Source organism: Sardina pilchardus, chromosome 2, assembly GCF_963854185.1.
Source record: "Sardina pilchardus chromosome 2, fSarPil1.1, whole genome shotgun sequence".
Classification (NCBI taxonomy): Eukaryota; Metazoa; Chordata; class Actinopteri; order Clupeiformes; family Clupeidae; genus Sardina; species Sardina pilchardus.
The window spans coordinates 16,708,233-16,724,091 of record NC_084995.1 but is presented as its reverse complement, the minus strand read 5'-3'; the positions used below and the strand labels follow the sequence as shown (position 1 = coordinate 16,724,091).

General features: G+C 42.9%; 2 protein-coding genes across 4 annotated transcripts in view; one reads left to right on the top strand and one right to left on the bottom strand.

Annotated features, from left to right (window-relative positions):
* The window catches only part of sclt1 (sodium channel and clathrin linker 1), a gene marked incomplete at its 5' end in the record, with an annotated part of 15,426 nt that extends 4,179 nt beyond the window's left edge, over window positions 1-11,247 (bottom strand). The window contains 15 exon segments of the mRNA XM_062520511.1: window positions 842-940; window positions 1,700-1,877; window positions 2,354-2,445; window positions 3,784-3,874; window positions 4,416-4,486; window positions 5,702-5,767; window positions 6,290-6,412; window positions 8,660-8,795; window positions 9,493-9,548; window positions 9,673-9,745; window positions 9,831-9,883; window positions 10,068-10,132; window positions 10,360-10,401; window positions 10,626-10,693; window positions 11,003-11,247. Of these exon segments, the coding sequence (XP_062376495.1) occupies window positions 842-940; window positions 1,700-1,877; window positions 2,354-2,445; window positions 3,784-3,874; window positions 4,416-4,486; window positions 5,702-5,767; window positions 6,290-6,412; window positions 8,660-8,795; window positions 9,493-9,548; window positions 9,673-9,745; window positions 9,831-9,883; window positions 10,068-10,132; window positions 10,360-10,393 (1,137 nt within the window).
* c2h4orf33 (chromosome 2 C4orf33 homolog) lies at window positions 10,285-15,859 on the top strand. 3 transcript variants are annotated; one of them, XM_062520518.1, is made up of 6 exons: window positions 10,285-10,347; window positions 12,022-12,204; window positions 13,651-13,711; window positions 13,882-13,933; window positions 14,034-14,233; window positions 14,721-15,859. In XM_062520518.1, exons 2-6 carry the CDS (start codon window positions 12,024-12,026, stop codon window positions 14,812-14,814), a joined length of 588 nt encoding a protein of 195 aa, XP_062376502.1. In that variant the 5' UTR covers window positions 10,285-10,347; window positions 12,022-12,023; the 3' UTR covers window positions 14,815-15,859. The 3 variants fall into 3 exon arrangements, with proteins under 3 accessions (XP_062376502.1, XP_062376500.1, XP_062376501.1); XM_062520516.1 differs by lacking the exon at window positions 10,285-10,347 and adding an exon at window positions 11,487-11,818; XM_062520517.1 differs by lacking the exon at window positions 10,285-10,347 and adding an exon at window positions 11,487-11,818 and having other exon boundaries at window positions 12,019-12,204.

The following is a 15,859-nucleotide window of genomic DNA, read 5'->3' as shown; positions in this document are numbered from 1 at the left end:
GTTTTGAGTCTGCTTCCAATTGCACAGATCCCAAGGATCTGCAAAGCTGAACAAGCACTTGATAAAACAATACTACTGGAATTAAGCTGCAATGGCTCTGCATCACAGTCCATAAGACTTCCACTCCAGTGATATCACAACCTTAATAACACTGTAAGTGTAACCCCAAGACGTCCTCACTTTACACATCCCATCGCATTAGCATGCTGTGGGATAGTACCATTGGTTTGTGCCAAAGTCTCGGCCCTTTCCTGACAAGTGACCATTCAGTTAGGGATGTGACTCTCGAAACTGCCGTTTCAAATCAGTGCCGCGCTTTCGAAGCGCAAGTGTTTCGAAACACTGCTCCAAGTGTGGTTCAAAACGCGTCGTGTGACCACGGCGAAGTGAATTTGGTGCATTTTTTGTGTCGACAGCAAGCTGTTGTGTGTTGCCGTGTTTAATTGGCAGTGCAGAGTGCGCCTCAGTCTTAGTCATGATAGTGTAGTGGTTAGCGTGGTTGTTTAGCACGTTTTCTCAACTGTGCTTCACTTCCCATTTCATTTTGGAACATATCATTTCAGATAACATCTGACCAACTTCTTACTTTATCATTGACCACACAGTTTCAACCAGAGAAAAAAAACAATTAGAGAACACTTGTGACGTATACAAATAGGCCACATTTCAGTGTCACTTAATGTGGTCTCCCATCCAAACACTGAACAAACACATCACTGCTTAGCTTTTGACTTAGACCATGAACAAATAGCAGATGTGCTCAAGCGAACGGTCACCCGATTGGCGGAGTGGCGTCTCTTTGCGGCACGGCCGGGGCCGAGCAGGGCTGAGGAGCACTGACCTCCTTGCGGGTTCTGATGGCGGCGTCCTGGACCAGCTGCCTCATGGCCTCCTTCATCTTCTCCAGCTCCTCCGCCTTCTGCTTCTCCCGCAACTGAGCCTAAAGGCACACCACACAACGCGGAAGCATGTTTAAGTAGTCAAAGTAGTTATATGCATCAGTTTTGAGTGCCTTGGATCTCTCTTCTTTTTCCACACCACACCACAGTCAGTAACACCACTCACCTTTACTACAAAGTCAGTCACAGGGAAACACTTCAGCTTTTTCAAATCGTCCCATGGACGACACGAACAAACTAATCAAAAGGATTAATAATCTAATCAATATACAGATTGTTTCTGTGGCTCATAGTTGTATGCTTCCATCCATTTTGGGATCATTTTCATTCTCCATTTGTTTGTTTGTTTACATAAGCACCTTCCTATCGTCTTCAGTAAATGAACACCAAACTGTAAGGCTTAAGATTTGCTCTCAGGGTCCCCCTACATTTGAGAAGCGCAATAATAAACTAACTAAACATACGTCTTTTACAACTAAGTATGAACATAACTCTGAGGGAGTGCACCGACAGCAGTCTGTAGAAAGAGACCTCTGAATTCCTGTAGCAACTTTTTTCCATTTCGTTTTTCAGAAGGGGGGGAGGGGGGGCACCAAACTTCCTCCGGCTGTTTTACAAGCGATAAGACCTGCTCAGTGCAGCAGAAGTGCCATTCGCCCTATTAAGAGTTTATGTGCCGTTTTGGAAACGTTATTCTAAGCTAAGAAAACCCTCTTTATGGGGCTTTTTAATGGTGTCTGAGTTCCCCCATCTCGGTCCCAACGTGTCCTCTCCTGCCCCTTGCACCTGATGCCGCTCACCTGCTCCTTCTGTAGCGAGGCCTCCTCGGCCAGCTGGATGGAGTCGCGCACCTTGGCGTAGGCCTCGTACTTCTCCTCCTCCAGCGTGGAGCAGCGGCCCTGCAGCTCCCCCACCTGCCGCTCCCACGTCACGCGCTCCCGACGCACCTGCTCCGCCTCCTGCGTCGCCGCCTTCAACCTGCCGGGCGAGCCGCCGCCACCAGGGGGCGGCACAACACACGGGTCTCCGTTCAGCACGCGCTCACACACTTTACGGGCGCTTGTGAAATTACAGCTCAAGAAAAGTGTGTTTCTGTCCACCATGTAAACAGGAATGAAAAGAAATGGCCACAGCAGGTAGCGCGCAACGCCCAACAAGGAGGATGTCTGTGCCTGATGTCAACAGACATTTTCCCAAAGCAATTATGTATTGCGATTGATTTTAAAAATCGTAAATGGCTAAATGAGTGGCAGTGAGAACTGAGAACTGTAACCATATATAACCACCACCATGTGGTGTCCAGAAAAGCACTGCAGGTTTATATTCTAGTCATATAAGATGGACATGGTCGACCCCAGGAAGATCTCCACCTTCGAGTATCTATGAAGTGGTCATGTGTCAAGAGTGACCAGTGTGTTGTTGGTGGTGTGAGGGCTACTGTAAGTCACACACACCTGCTGTCCAACTGCCCTAATGCCGTCTGCAGCTGCTGGAGTCGCCGGTCAGACGTCTCCTCCCTGCCGTGGGCCTCGGCTGCATCGTCCTCCTGAACACACACACACACACACACACACACACACACTTCAGTCTCACTTTCAGATTACCACAACTGTTAAACAACACAAACAGCTTGGATCCTGCAGTCAGGGTCTTTGAGGAGGAGGGAGGGACGGAGGGAGGGAGTGTAGGGTGTGAGGGAGGGAGAGAGGGAGAGTAGAGTGTGTAGGGTGGAGTGTGTAGGGTGTGTACATTTAGCAGTTGACTTACATATGTCAACTATATTACAAGGGATTACACTGTTACATTGTCCCCGGTGCAACTCGGGGTTAAGAGCCTTGCTCAGGGGCATAACCGTGGAAGCTGGGAATTGAACCGACAACTTTCAGGCTACTGCACGCTAGCCCAGCTCCTTAACCACTACACTACCACCGCCCCACTGTGTAGTGAGTACAGAGTGAGAATGTAGTGAGTGTAGGGTATGGGATGTGCAGTGCTCAAGGTGTGAGTGTAGTGAGTGTAGGGTATGGGATGTGCAGTGCTCAAGAAGTGAGTGTAGTGAGTGTAGTGAGTGTAGTGAGTGTAGGGTGTGAGATGTGCAGTGCTCATAGTGTGAGTGTAGTGAGTGTAGAGTGTGGGATGTGCAGTGCTCAGGGTGTGAGTGTAGTGACTGTAAAGTGTGAATGTAGTGAGTGTAGGGTGTGAGATGTGCAGTGCTCAGCAGAGGTTGAAAACTCCAGCTTCAGTGAGTAAAAGTCCGACCATGTATTGGTTCCACCTGTGCACTTAGCACAGGTGATCTCATCAATTAGCTGCTCTACCTAGCTGAAGAGTTGTGCTAGAATCCGATGGTTTAAAAAAATGGTTGGCACAGATATGTGGTAGGACTTTTACTCACTGAAGCTGGAGTTTTCCACCTCTGGTACTCAGGGTGTGAGTGTAATGAGTGTAGGGTGTGAGTGTGGGGAGTGTAGGGTGTGAGATGTGCAGTGCTCAGGGTGTGAGTGTAGTGAGTGTAGAGTGTGAGTGTAGTGAGTGTAGTGAGTGTAGAGTGTGAGTGTGGTGAGTGTAGGGTGTGAGATGTGCAGTGCTCAGGGTGTGAGTGTAGTGAGTGGGATGTGCAGTGCTCAAGGTGTGAGTGTAGTGAGTGCAGAGTGTGAGGAGTGTAGGGTGTGAGATGTGCAGTGCTCAGGGTGTGAGTGTAGGGTGTGGGATATGCAGTGCTCAGGGTGTGGGATGTGCAGTGCTCAGGGTGTGAGTGTAGAGTGTGAGTGTGGGGAGTGTAGGGTGTGGCATGTGCAGTGCTCAGGGTGTGAGTGTAGAGTGTGAGTGTGGGGAGTGTAGGGTGCGGGATGTGCAGTGCTCAGGGCACAGGGGTGTCTACCACCTTCCTCTGCATCTGGTCCTGGACGCTCTGCAGCAGGCGTGTCATCTCCTCCACTTTGCCTGTAGCCGTCCGCAGGTCCAGCTTGGCCTGCCTGAGGGACACAGGGGCCATCAAAGACCACGGGGGGCTTTTTAAATCGATAAACAACTACGATTCATTTAATCAAAAACATCTGTGTTTCTCCAGTGGTATGACTGACTAGTGTTATTAGACTTTAAAACCAAAATTTAAAATTGATGTTCTAAAACAACTACTGACTAAAAATGACCATTGGCACTTTTTCAGAAATAGGAGGTATTACATTCCTAGTGGTAGGGCATTTCCCACAGTGGCCAATCAACAATCGAGCCTATTTTACATCAAAAACGAAACCAAAACAAAAAATATTACCAACAGAGAAGGTCCATGGCCATCTCACTGGAGTTATAATCACATGAATATAGATCAATTACCATACCAACTAACATATTCTATCAGGCACTTGTTTTGTTTAACTGGGTATTTCAGTTTAAGATACTATTCCTCACTGCATCAAGTACACTCTGGCCCAGACGATGCTGCTTTGGCAGCCCTGACGCGTCTATGTGGGTTAATGACCCCTGTGAGAAAAGGTGTGCTCCTGACGGGCTTACCTGAGCTGGCCACGCACCTCCTCCAGCTCCGTGCTCTGTTCCGTCACCGTCTTCAGGAACTGCTTGTTCGTCTGTGTTTGGCACGAGAGACATTGGTTCCGGTGAGGCATGGTGACACACAAAGTCCAGACAAAAAAAACAACCCGCCTTCCCCCTACCCCCACCTCATACACACACACACACACACACACACACACACACACACACACACACACACACACACACACACACACACACAGGGGGAGGAGGGCAGTGGAGGGTCGGTGGGTAATACTCGTGGGAGAAAAAAGCAAAGACCCTCCCCCCAGGAGAGAGAGAGAGAGACGGAAGAGGGCCTGAGAGGCAGCACAGCGAGAGGGGAAGGAGTGCGCACGAGAGGCCCCCACCCACCAGGCCTGTCATCAAACATTCATCAGCACAGGCAGGTGGATCGGGTTTCCCCCCCTCACCGGCTGCCCTGCGCCAGAGCACACCTCGGAGGCGGAGCCGCTTGGGTCCCGGGGCGGACGGACGGGCGCTCGCTCAGGTGATCAGTGATCAGTCGGCGCATGAGCGGAGGTCACGTTAAGTCTCTCTCTGTGTGTGTGTGTGTGTGTGTGTGTGTGTGTGTGTGTGTGTGTGTGTGTGTGTCGAGGGGACGCTGCAGCATATTAGCGACAAGCAGCGTTAGGGATTACCTGGTCGTCTGAGAACATTATGTAACAGCAGACTTAGAGGAGAGCAAGATGCCTCCGTGTTTAACAAGCCACAGAAGAGGGCTTATGCTGCAAACACTTACGAGCAAGCTACCTGATGAACAGGGCTCTGTTAAAGGACTTATACACTTCACATATGTGGCGGGGACTAGGAAAACCTAGCACATGGTGAGATCAAAAATCAATGATTACTGCTCCGTTTCAACACTCTCAGTTGAAATGTCACCAACTTAAGATTCTGATACCATCCAAGCAACCTCCTGGATACCGTCCCCTATCAACATTGATACCATCAGCTAGGATGAAGTTTGTGGGATTTCACCATGTCTGTTTTTTATACTTGATTACACTTTAGCGTTGACTAATCTGTGACATTGACCAACATGCTGCTCCACAGCATTCCTACTACAGCTAAACAGTAGGAAAACCATGTTGAGGGTGACCATCTGAAGAGTACTACCTACATTTAGGACAACGCCCTCTAGTGGCAGCTTGATGCAGTCCATTCCATATTGTGAAAGATACTGGAAAGCACTGAGGACAAAAATGTATTTGAACATATCAGTATGTTGGAGAGAGAAAGAATCTTACCAACTCAAGCTTCTGATTAATGGTTTGCAGTTGCTGTAGATGCTGCTGGACTTGCACTAGTTGGTTCTACGGAATATGACAAACATAAAATCATAAGAACAACACAATCAGACAGTGTGACATGTCAGTTAAAATACTTTATCAAAAAGGTTTATAGTACAAATACAATGAACCCATTAGGGATATTTCAAAATAAAGTTTTCCCAATACTGATGTGCTCATCAGAAGTAGAAGTGGGTAGTGGTGGGAAAATGCCAGACAGACTTCAAACACTGAAATAACACTCATTCAACTCATGTGCTCATTTAATACTGTACACTAGTGCCCTCCAGTGGCCATACAATATAAAAGCAGCTCAGAGGCTACAGTATTAGATGTTGGTACATTCACCATCACCAGACAGATTAAGTGAAACAATTTTCATTTTTATTTTCATTTAAATATATTTCTGTACTGTACTTGAATAATGAAAGGGAAGATGATGCAGTACAATAATGGTGCAAGTTTCCTGAAGAGAGCGAGAGAGCGAGAGAGCGAGAGAGCGAGAGAGAGAGAGAGAGATGGGATTATGTTGTGTTCTTGTCTCACCCTGAGCTGTTGGTGCTGGGCGGCCTGGGACTGGCCATCCGTCATAGAGCTCTGATGCAACTTCTGCAGCCGCTCCAGCTCCTGCACCGCCGTCTGCCACATCTCCACAGCCCACTGCTTCTCCTGCAGGAGCAAGCGTGCATGCACATACACACACACAAACACACACACACGCACGGACACGGACACGCACACATTCATGAAAAAAGGCTAATCTGATATGGACTTGATATTAATAATTGTCAGTTGTTTATACGTCACATATCCCTGTATGCTGATGATGCATTGATTTGTACACTGCTAAAAAAAATAAAGGGAACACTGGTTCATAGGAGTATAGCATCAAGTCAGTCACACTTGTGGGATATTGATCTGGACAGTTATGTAACAGAGGTGGTTGTGAATCAGGTTGACCCGCTTTGATGTCAACGAAATTTACTGCAGGTGTACCTGTACAAAGCAGGTCAACCTGATTCACAAACCACCTCTGTTACATAACTGGCCAAATCAATATCTCACAAGTGTGACTGACTTGATGCTATACTCCTATGAACCAGTGTTCCCTTTATTTTTTTGAGCAGTGTATATCTGATATTCAGTCCTCCTTACCAAAGATCATGAGCATGCTGGACAACTTTGGGAAACTTTCAGGCTTTAAAACTAATCTTAAAAAATCAGTTCTCATGCTTCTCAATGTGGACAAAAATGAACTGGCTATTCCTTCTGACATTGTGGTGGCTGACCAAGTGTCCTATTTAGGTGTTCAGATAACATCAACTCTATCATCTATTTCCAAGATTAATTATTGTGCTATTTTGAAGAAAATAGAAAATTATATTAATAGATGGATGCCACTTCCATCATCAGTACCTAGTCGAATTTCGGTCATTAAAATGAATGTTTTACCCCGAATTAACTTCATTAGTTAAATGATACCTCTGCCCCCTCCAGTGGACTACTGGAAAAGACTAGATACTCTGCTTAAGTCATTTGTATGGAATAAGAGACGCTCACGGATAAAATGGTCAATGTTACAACAACCCAAACTCCAAGGAGGTTGGGTCCTTCCAAATGTTAAACTATATCATTGGTCCTTTACATTGCAGCATAGTAGACACTGGTTTAACCTAAATGCATGAGTTTTGGTGACCTGGTCTCTCATTATGGTATCCCTACTCATTCACTTTTTCACTATTTTAAGTTGCGATCAGCCCTTAGATCCTGTAACACCCAATGGGGCTCCATTTTAAGATCACATCCTATTGTAGAATTGATACAAAGAGCACCCAGAAGGATAGTCTAATTTATTTACTCTCAATTGCTGGCACATCTTGGAACCTCTGACTATTTTGTCTGGAAGACTGGAAGAAAGATATAGGAAATCTACAGGGAAACATCGATTGGGAGGCTGTTTGGGACAATGTCACCAATTCATAAAAAAATCTGAACCATCAATTTATTCATTTTGATATATGTTACCGCACCTATTTGACCCCCAAAAGAAGATATTTAATGGGTTTAGCTCCCCATCCCTATTGTACCTTTTGCCCACATGGTAATGTAGGGAGTTTCATACATTCTTTATGGAGCTGCCCAGAGGTTTGTTTTCTTTTTGGAGTAGTGTAGTCAGTAGAGTTGACCATTATTGACAAATGCTTTGTATACTTCTTTATGTTGAAAAATCAATAAACATTGCATTAAAAAAAATATTGTCAGTTGTCCTTAACAATCAAGGTGGTGACCATTTCATTGTCCCTGCTTGCCTCCTGTGGCAACTGCATTACCATTCAGCAGTTTTTAAACAATTTAAACCTTTTTCAATTCAGATTGGTTTAGCTTAACCCAGCAGTTCCCAAACTTTTTCCCAACGTACCGCCTTCTACTGTACACACTGACTCGGCTCGCATACCTCCACAATCTGACACAATAATAAGTAATGCATTCCAGGCATCATGTTTAATAAGCTGAATGAAAATGTAGCCTACTACAGAGTTTACAATGATTTCCTAATGTCACGTTTCCATAGCATTATAACCCAATTCAAAATTCTGTATTTATTCATGAATTAATTACAGAAAATGGGAAAGGTTTATTTTCAACACCGTCATCTCGTGTACCCCCTAGAAGCAGCTTACATACCCCCGGTGGTCCGCATACCACAGTTTGGGAATCCCTGGTCTAACCAACAGTGCAGCACACACTCACATTTTAAAATGAAGGTCAGTAATTATGGCAACCATTAGCTGGATTTGGCAACAAAAAGCTGTGCCTGTTTGTCAAGCTGACAATCACTTTTTAAAGTTAACTCTGAGCCCTGCTGATGGAGGCTACATGATGTGGGCAAATGAGAAAGGGTTTCCATGAACTCACATTTGCGGAATGTTCCAGCTGATCCTTTAGGCTCTTTAGGATCACGTCGTCGGCCACGGACTCCCCATCCAAGCCAGACCCCACTGGCAACGCCTGGAGCTGTTTCTCCACTGACGCTCGGAGCTCTGAATGCAGACTTAACCCCATAAACAAACACACTTTAGACAAATGACTACACAGACTGTGACTGTGGAGATCAGTGCCACTAGCTCACGACAGTCTGTGGAGAACAGTGTATGTAGAGGGGCATTTTAAATGTTAAAGATATGCCAAATGTTGAGGTTAACAGGGGAGCTAGGTTTAGTTGGCTTTTAAACAAAGCCATTTTGAAAAGTGTAAGCTTGAGCTATGAGTCATGAAATGGCCAAATGCAGGTAAATTGAGGGCATTTTTCCACAATTAATTTCCATAATGTTACCCCGCATCATCTAATCTGTGCAAGATGGAGAAAACAATGCATCAATATAAAGGCTAGCATGCTGCAGTGTCTAATTAGCATTACTACATCATCATCATCATCATCATCATGGGCCTGGTGGAGCAGTGGTGGCAATACTGCCTGACCATCGGTCAGCCAGCGCTCAGCTCCCAGAAACCTGCCGTGCCACTTTGAATAAAAGTGTCTGCTAAATACCAGTAAACTTTTACTTTCACCTTAACATCTAGAACAGTATTGCTTGTGACACGTTAAAAAAAGACCATAAAATCTGTTTCCCAATGAGAAAAAAAGGATAAGGTTGCCAATGCAATCTGTCACGACACAAAACAGACTTCTTTAACAGACTTCTATGATTGGCACTCAAACATGATATTCACTTCTGCCAGTGACATACCGTTCATTTTCTTGAATAACTGTCTCCAGTTTCACTTTGATGTCAGCCATCTGCCTCTGTGCATACAAAAAAAAACAAATTTAAGCAAAGTCAGCGATGCAAATGCATTTCACTGCCAACCCCTTACAGTATGGAAAATGACAATGTTAAGATGAATGTTTAAACTTAGTCGGTTTGCACCTGATACAGCTGCAGTTGCCTCGTCATGTCGTCAATATGGCGGTCATATTCTGCTATAAGTGGAGCCATGATACTGTCAGGGACATAGAAGAATGTGGTTACGCGTATATATCACTTTTTGGTGTCAGGCAATGAAACACGATGGCTGTATCACTAACCTTCTGTCCATTGTCCAAGGATCGAGGGGGTCCAAGCCCATGTGCTCACCATGCTTCAGGGGGAAAGGGAGCATTTTAGAGAGACTGTATGGACATAATAAGATAACTGATGTATCTAGCCAAGTTTGGATTTAATTTGTTACTTCAGTTGCCATATGGCAGACGGTCAGTGGTAGTAGTTCCTGACAATTTTGTGATGATGCACTAGGGATTTATTAAATAGGTTACAAAAAATACCTGTGTAAACATTGCAGAAGATATTTGAGGATCCTGGTACCCAGTACCAGCAGATTGCCGAGGACCTGGGGAATGAATCAGTAGGAATAAGCCGTATGTTCTCAGTAGAACCATTCAAGTAGCACGTCTAGATAATCGAATTCTGTCTACACGCAATGTCACTATCAACCCCAAGATGCACTGCTGTAAAACGACACACTCCTGTATTTAGCATGCTGCAGACAGGTTCGGAGATGTCGAGTCACCTTTCACCAAGTGGTATTCTTAGCATGCGCATCAGGTGAATACTTACCTTGATTTTGCCGAAATTCGTTTTCTGTTGACATCTTGCAACCTGCATTAACGTGCAACAAATGTTTCTTGATTATTTGCCAGCGTTAGCTAACTAGCCGATAATGTTACGGTTACAGTTAATCCAGTCACCAAATCCTCATTAAAGCAGATATTCAAAACAATTGCAATGCAATATCATCCATCTTAAAGCATTTGGTTAATCTGGTATTTAGTAATACATTTAGTACTAAAAGTAACAAACCTTAGCTGGATTAAATTAATTACCTAGTGGTTGGACACACGGTCGTGTGAAGTCGTGATTGAATAACCTCGCTCGTCCGCGCTGTCTAGCGCTACAGATGGCATACAGAGTACACCCACATACGTTACACACATAGCTAAGCAGCTACATAACAACAGGTAAAACAAACATTAACTCCAGGGACATTAGATGTCAGCCTGCATGCATTTGCACAAGCCTCCATGCATAACAACAAGCAACAACACGCAATTCATGCAAATGTTAACCAATGGCTACAACACAATGTAGGAAAAATGAACACTGTTGTCGTAATGTCATTTTTCACCCAAATTATCAAGAGACATAGCTTGGTAGCTAACGTTAATAATAACTTGAGTGGACAACACACTAGCTAACTTACCTAGCTGATTATGGTAAATAGACGTCCAACCCGAATAAGGATGCTTACTTTCTTAGCACCACCGCAACAATAAGATAAGAAATGGGACATTGTGTCAGTATCTTCAATAACCAACCCATAAAACGTTCGCTCGAAAGGTTAGTAAATAACGCGACATGCTAGCTCGAAAGGTTAATCTAAATGCTAACGTTAGGCTTCTGTTTCCAGCAGCTAGTTTGATTAACTTTTTGTTGTTGTTCACAAATACTGTACTGCAATAAAACGGACTTTAATTACATTTGTTTTACAATGATAACGTTTAATGTCCGTCGTTTTATAAAATACCCTGTACCTTTCAAACTTCAAGCCAAACATTTAAAACCCTTCCGCCATCGAGTTTGAACTGACCCAGCTGGACCAATCAAAATAGCCCAAATCGACGTTGTACGTGTATCTGGAATTCTCAATCACGGAAATTGACAATTTTCTGGTCCGGTGACAGATGTATCTGCATGTATCTGCGGAGACATAACAAAGTTTGAGAAAATATGACCCGCCATTAAATAGAAGAAGAAGAAGAAGACATAACAAAGTCTGCTTTCCCGTTCCGACTGAAGTATATAGGACTAAAGCATTGTAGCATGAATCACAGGCTGTGTACTTTTTTGCACAGTCTGTGTCATCACGTGCTAGTTTTGTGACAGAATTCCGGAATACGATCCCTAGAACGAACCTTACCCATTTTTATGGGTTTATGAGTTTGGATTGTCACCTTGTGATATAAAAGTCGACCAAGATTCCTTTCTATATGCTTTGCAGAGCTGGCTGTGGGCTGAGGTAACGTGAATGGACAAACTCAGAAACTGTCAGATATAGATATTGAATGTCAAATATTCAAACTCAGTGTTCAGTTCAGCCTAGTGCACTTCATGTCTCAGATGTAGGCCTAGGCCTCTGCAATAAGGCATAGGCCTATTAGAACATAGGCTGATGCAAATTTGTCTAGTTACTTGTTTTAATATTTCCCCCCATTCAAGCAGATATGGAGTACCAAATTACGCATACTTGGGACAGTTTACCAGTTGGCCATGATCCAGTTAAGATCAAATTTTCTCCTGGTGAAGGGGGCTTAAAGATGGGGATTTCTGCTCCCTTCTTCAATGAACCGCCAGCTCCACCTGGTCCCCCTGGACAACCTTTCCCTGGACTGTGGGATTATGAAGGTGCGTAAATTGGCTCAGTGGAAGTAAATACTCACCAGTGCTATTGGGTTATATTGAATCAGTGCCTTTCATGGTTGCGTAACCCCCCTTTATTTATCTGTGTTAATTTCCTTGATCTATGAATGGCAAGAAATGTGGCATCAGTTTGACAGTTTAGGGATAGGATTTGGGATGGCAACAGGTTGGAATTAACACTCGGCTGTGTTGGCTAATCTTACAGTCTGTGTAATATTTTTGATGAAGTGAAAATACAATAGTTCTAAGAAAGCAGGCCTACAATATTCCATGAAGAGCTCTTTTCCAAAATGCTATATCCACCATGTTAATGCATTTTTTCCCAAGTAATTTCAATGGAACTGTAATTGAGTTTTGATTTATCTTTATTCAATCAAAACAACACAACTGCACTTTTATTGATATTACCAAAATACACAATTAAATAACATTAATGTTTTCAAATATGGATTTAGGGTTTTGGAAAAGAGCTCTTCATACCTGGCATATAGCCTAACTTTGACCAGTACTGTAATAGACTAAATGTCATTTAACAAAATAATGACAATAATCGTCAACATATAACAACTAACTCTCTAAAGAGAATTACAAGGTAATCACATTAGTCTAGATGCTTTTTGAAGATCCCAAAAGCATTAGGTAAATCATTCCACCAAAGGGGATTTGCAGAAGAAAATAGTTCTGTCGTTGACCTCTTGCTCATCAGAGGACCACTGTGGAACAAGGTGGAACGTACAGCTGGAGCATGGAAGTAAAATAGCAGATCCAGTAAATATCCTGTTGGCGAGTGAGGAATGTTGATTATGGCTGCAGTAGGAAGCCAGTGAAGAGTAACTAACTAGAGTTACATATGTCAGTATGTATATGTTAATTGTCAAACTTTGATGCAAATGGCCTTCTAATATACAAAAACCCTAACACAAATGACACTGTTAACTTTGAAGAAGGACATTGACAACACGCCTAGGCCTCTAGAGTTAAATCTCACTATGAGGTTTGTTGGAAGGGAGTTAAATTAAGTTCAATCTCATAGGGCATTACGAGAGTTAAGTCTCACTAAAATCACCCAGCTTTGAGATGCATCCCATTACAACCCATTGATTAGATTTGTCCTCCAGGCTATTTTGCTGTGGCATGAACAAAGCATGACATCATGTGCAAAGCATCAATAGCCACACTGTTCTGTCTGTATAGCCACTAGAGGTCAGTAGTAGGGCTTATGTCAGAAAGGAATACAGTTCAAGATGGATGCAAAGGCAAGTAACCAAACCCCCACTGATAGTTTCACAGACTTTAGTGTTGCTCTCTCCTTTTTATCATCCAGACCAAGACAGATAAGCATTCATGACTTTGGTTATCATGTAATTCAAATACATTTTGTCTCATTATTAGTACCTGTGAATTCCAACAATATATTTTTTTTCCCCACAGTGGTTGAATCATTCTTCTTGAACAGCTCTAATGAGAAGTACCTTGAGGTGGAAGTGTGTCCGTAAGTTATGTTGGTAACACTCAAGAATCAGTTATTGATTTATTTTCTCTTGTGTAGTATTAAAAATGTCTGTTGAAGAGATGTGAGGCTCTAGTGGTGGCGGTGGTATAATTGTGTTTCCTGTGAATCCATTATCCAACTGTGTGAGTTATTGCTTGATTGATCCACAGACATGGCCAGCATTTGATTCTTCTGCTGTCTGGGAAACATAATGCTTTTCAGGTATGCCACAGAATCATCATCCCTCGTTGTTAGCAACAGCCTGCTTGAAATGTATTTGGTGAATTATTTTCCCTGCTCTTTTTCTTTTATTTTCATGAAGCAAGCACTGCCTCTGACATTCAGTGCCACAATAAAAAACAAAAAATGGACGGGTGAAGCCCTCTTGCCCTGGAGATATTTTCCACCAGGCGTGGATAAGATGAACTCCTACGCTATTCACGGGTCAGGAGCTTCTAGGATCTACGAGTCTTTGTACCCAGTACCGAGGGCAGATCTTGTGGAGGGCCAGGGACCAGACTTGTAAGTATGACCAAGTGCTTGCCCCATTATAGTCACAATAAAATGTATTTCCTGTGTGTTGGATGGTTATGTTCTGACATTATACAACAACAACAACAACAACAACAATTTGCCACTTTTGAGTTGTTTGTTATTGTCACGTTCTTAAACTTCAAATTCATTATGATAACATGTGAAAGACAGATCAAGGCATCATTGGTCATTCCCCTTAACCATCATGAAAATGTATGAGAAGCTTCATAACAATACTGTAATGGCTAACGCAGGTACCATTTCAGCTTGTTCATGTGATGATTTGTACTGTATGTAGTTATCTGTAATTAATATGAGTTTAAGACTAAACTTGATGGTGCTGTTTGAAGCAAAAATTGAGACAGGGCTATCTGTAAATACAGCTATACATGCATTGTATTAGAAAATATGCAAGTTCCTTAACAACTCCCTTACTCAATAAGGACATTTTCCTCTATTTGTGTCCATCTGATAGCCACCGACTTGAGTACTTCCAGCCCTTCAGCCTGCAAAGTGTCATGGGCGAGGGATGGGTACAGCCTGAATCTGACCTTTGGCAAGGACACTGATGACTGCTCGAGCCATGATGCTACAGTTCCAAAGGCTAATTCTTTATTATCTCATTTGTTAACATTACAGTGGCAATATGAGCTGTTTATTAGTTATACTGCATCATCGATCTGTCCTGCCCAGTGCTTTTATCAGATAAAACTAGTTAGCTACACAACAATCATAGTCATACAAACAAAATATTATTACATATGGCATGGTGATAAGTAAAAGTTAAACAGTAGAACAGGGTGACTGTAAATCACTGACATAATTGCAGTTCATAGATACTCAACAGAAACCTAATTGCAACATATCTTGTTCCCATTTGTCATGAGTTCATGACTTCCTTTACACACAAGATCACACACACTCATTTTCCTCAATCTTTGTTCACAAACAAATCTGTCTGCCTGAGCACTACACCTTTGAATTCTGTTCTCAGGGAATAGTTCTTGTGGACATTCCTACAGCCAACTGTCAATTCGTTTTTTTAACCAGCATCTTTTAATGCCACACCTGTCAAGTAGATCAATTAGCAATATGAGAGAAATAAGTATTTTTGTGTGCATAGAAGGATCTTACTTCTTTCACTTCAATTCACTAAAATGGGAGCAAAAATTGCAGCGTTCTGTTTATATTTCGTCTGCAGTTGTCACTCTCTAAACAGTTTTTGACATGATCTCTTTATGTTCCTAGTAAAATGTGTGTGCAAACCATTACTCCACATTTATAAATCTACAATGATGATTTTACATTGAATGATGATTATTAAGTATTGTTTATCATCTGTCTTTTGATTAAAGTTTCTTAAACATCAAAGCATTACATTAAGAATTGAGATTACACCTGGCAGCATATGTTGTGCCGAAAGGATCTCAGTGTGTGTGTATGGGCACGTCAGCCCAGCTCATGACATCTTTGTTCTAGTGCTCTCATTATCAGAGTGATGTCATTGGAACCCTCACCATAAAATGATGATATGTAATCACATACTGTAAGACGAGACTTTGTCCAGCATCCAATCTGTTTTTATATAGGCCTACAGAAAAGAAAATTACCAAT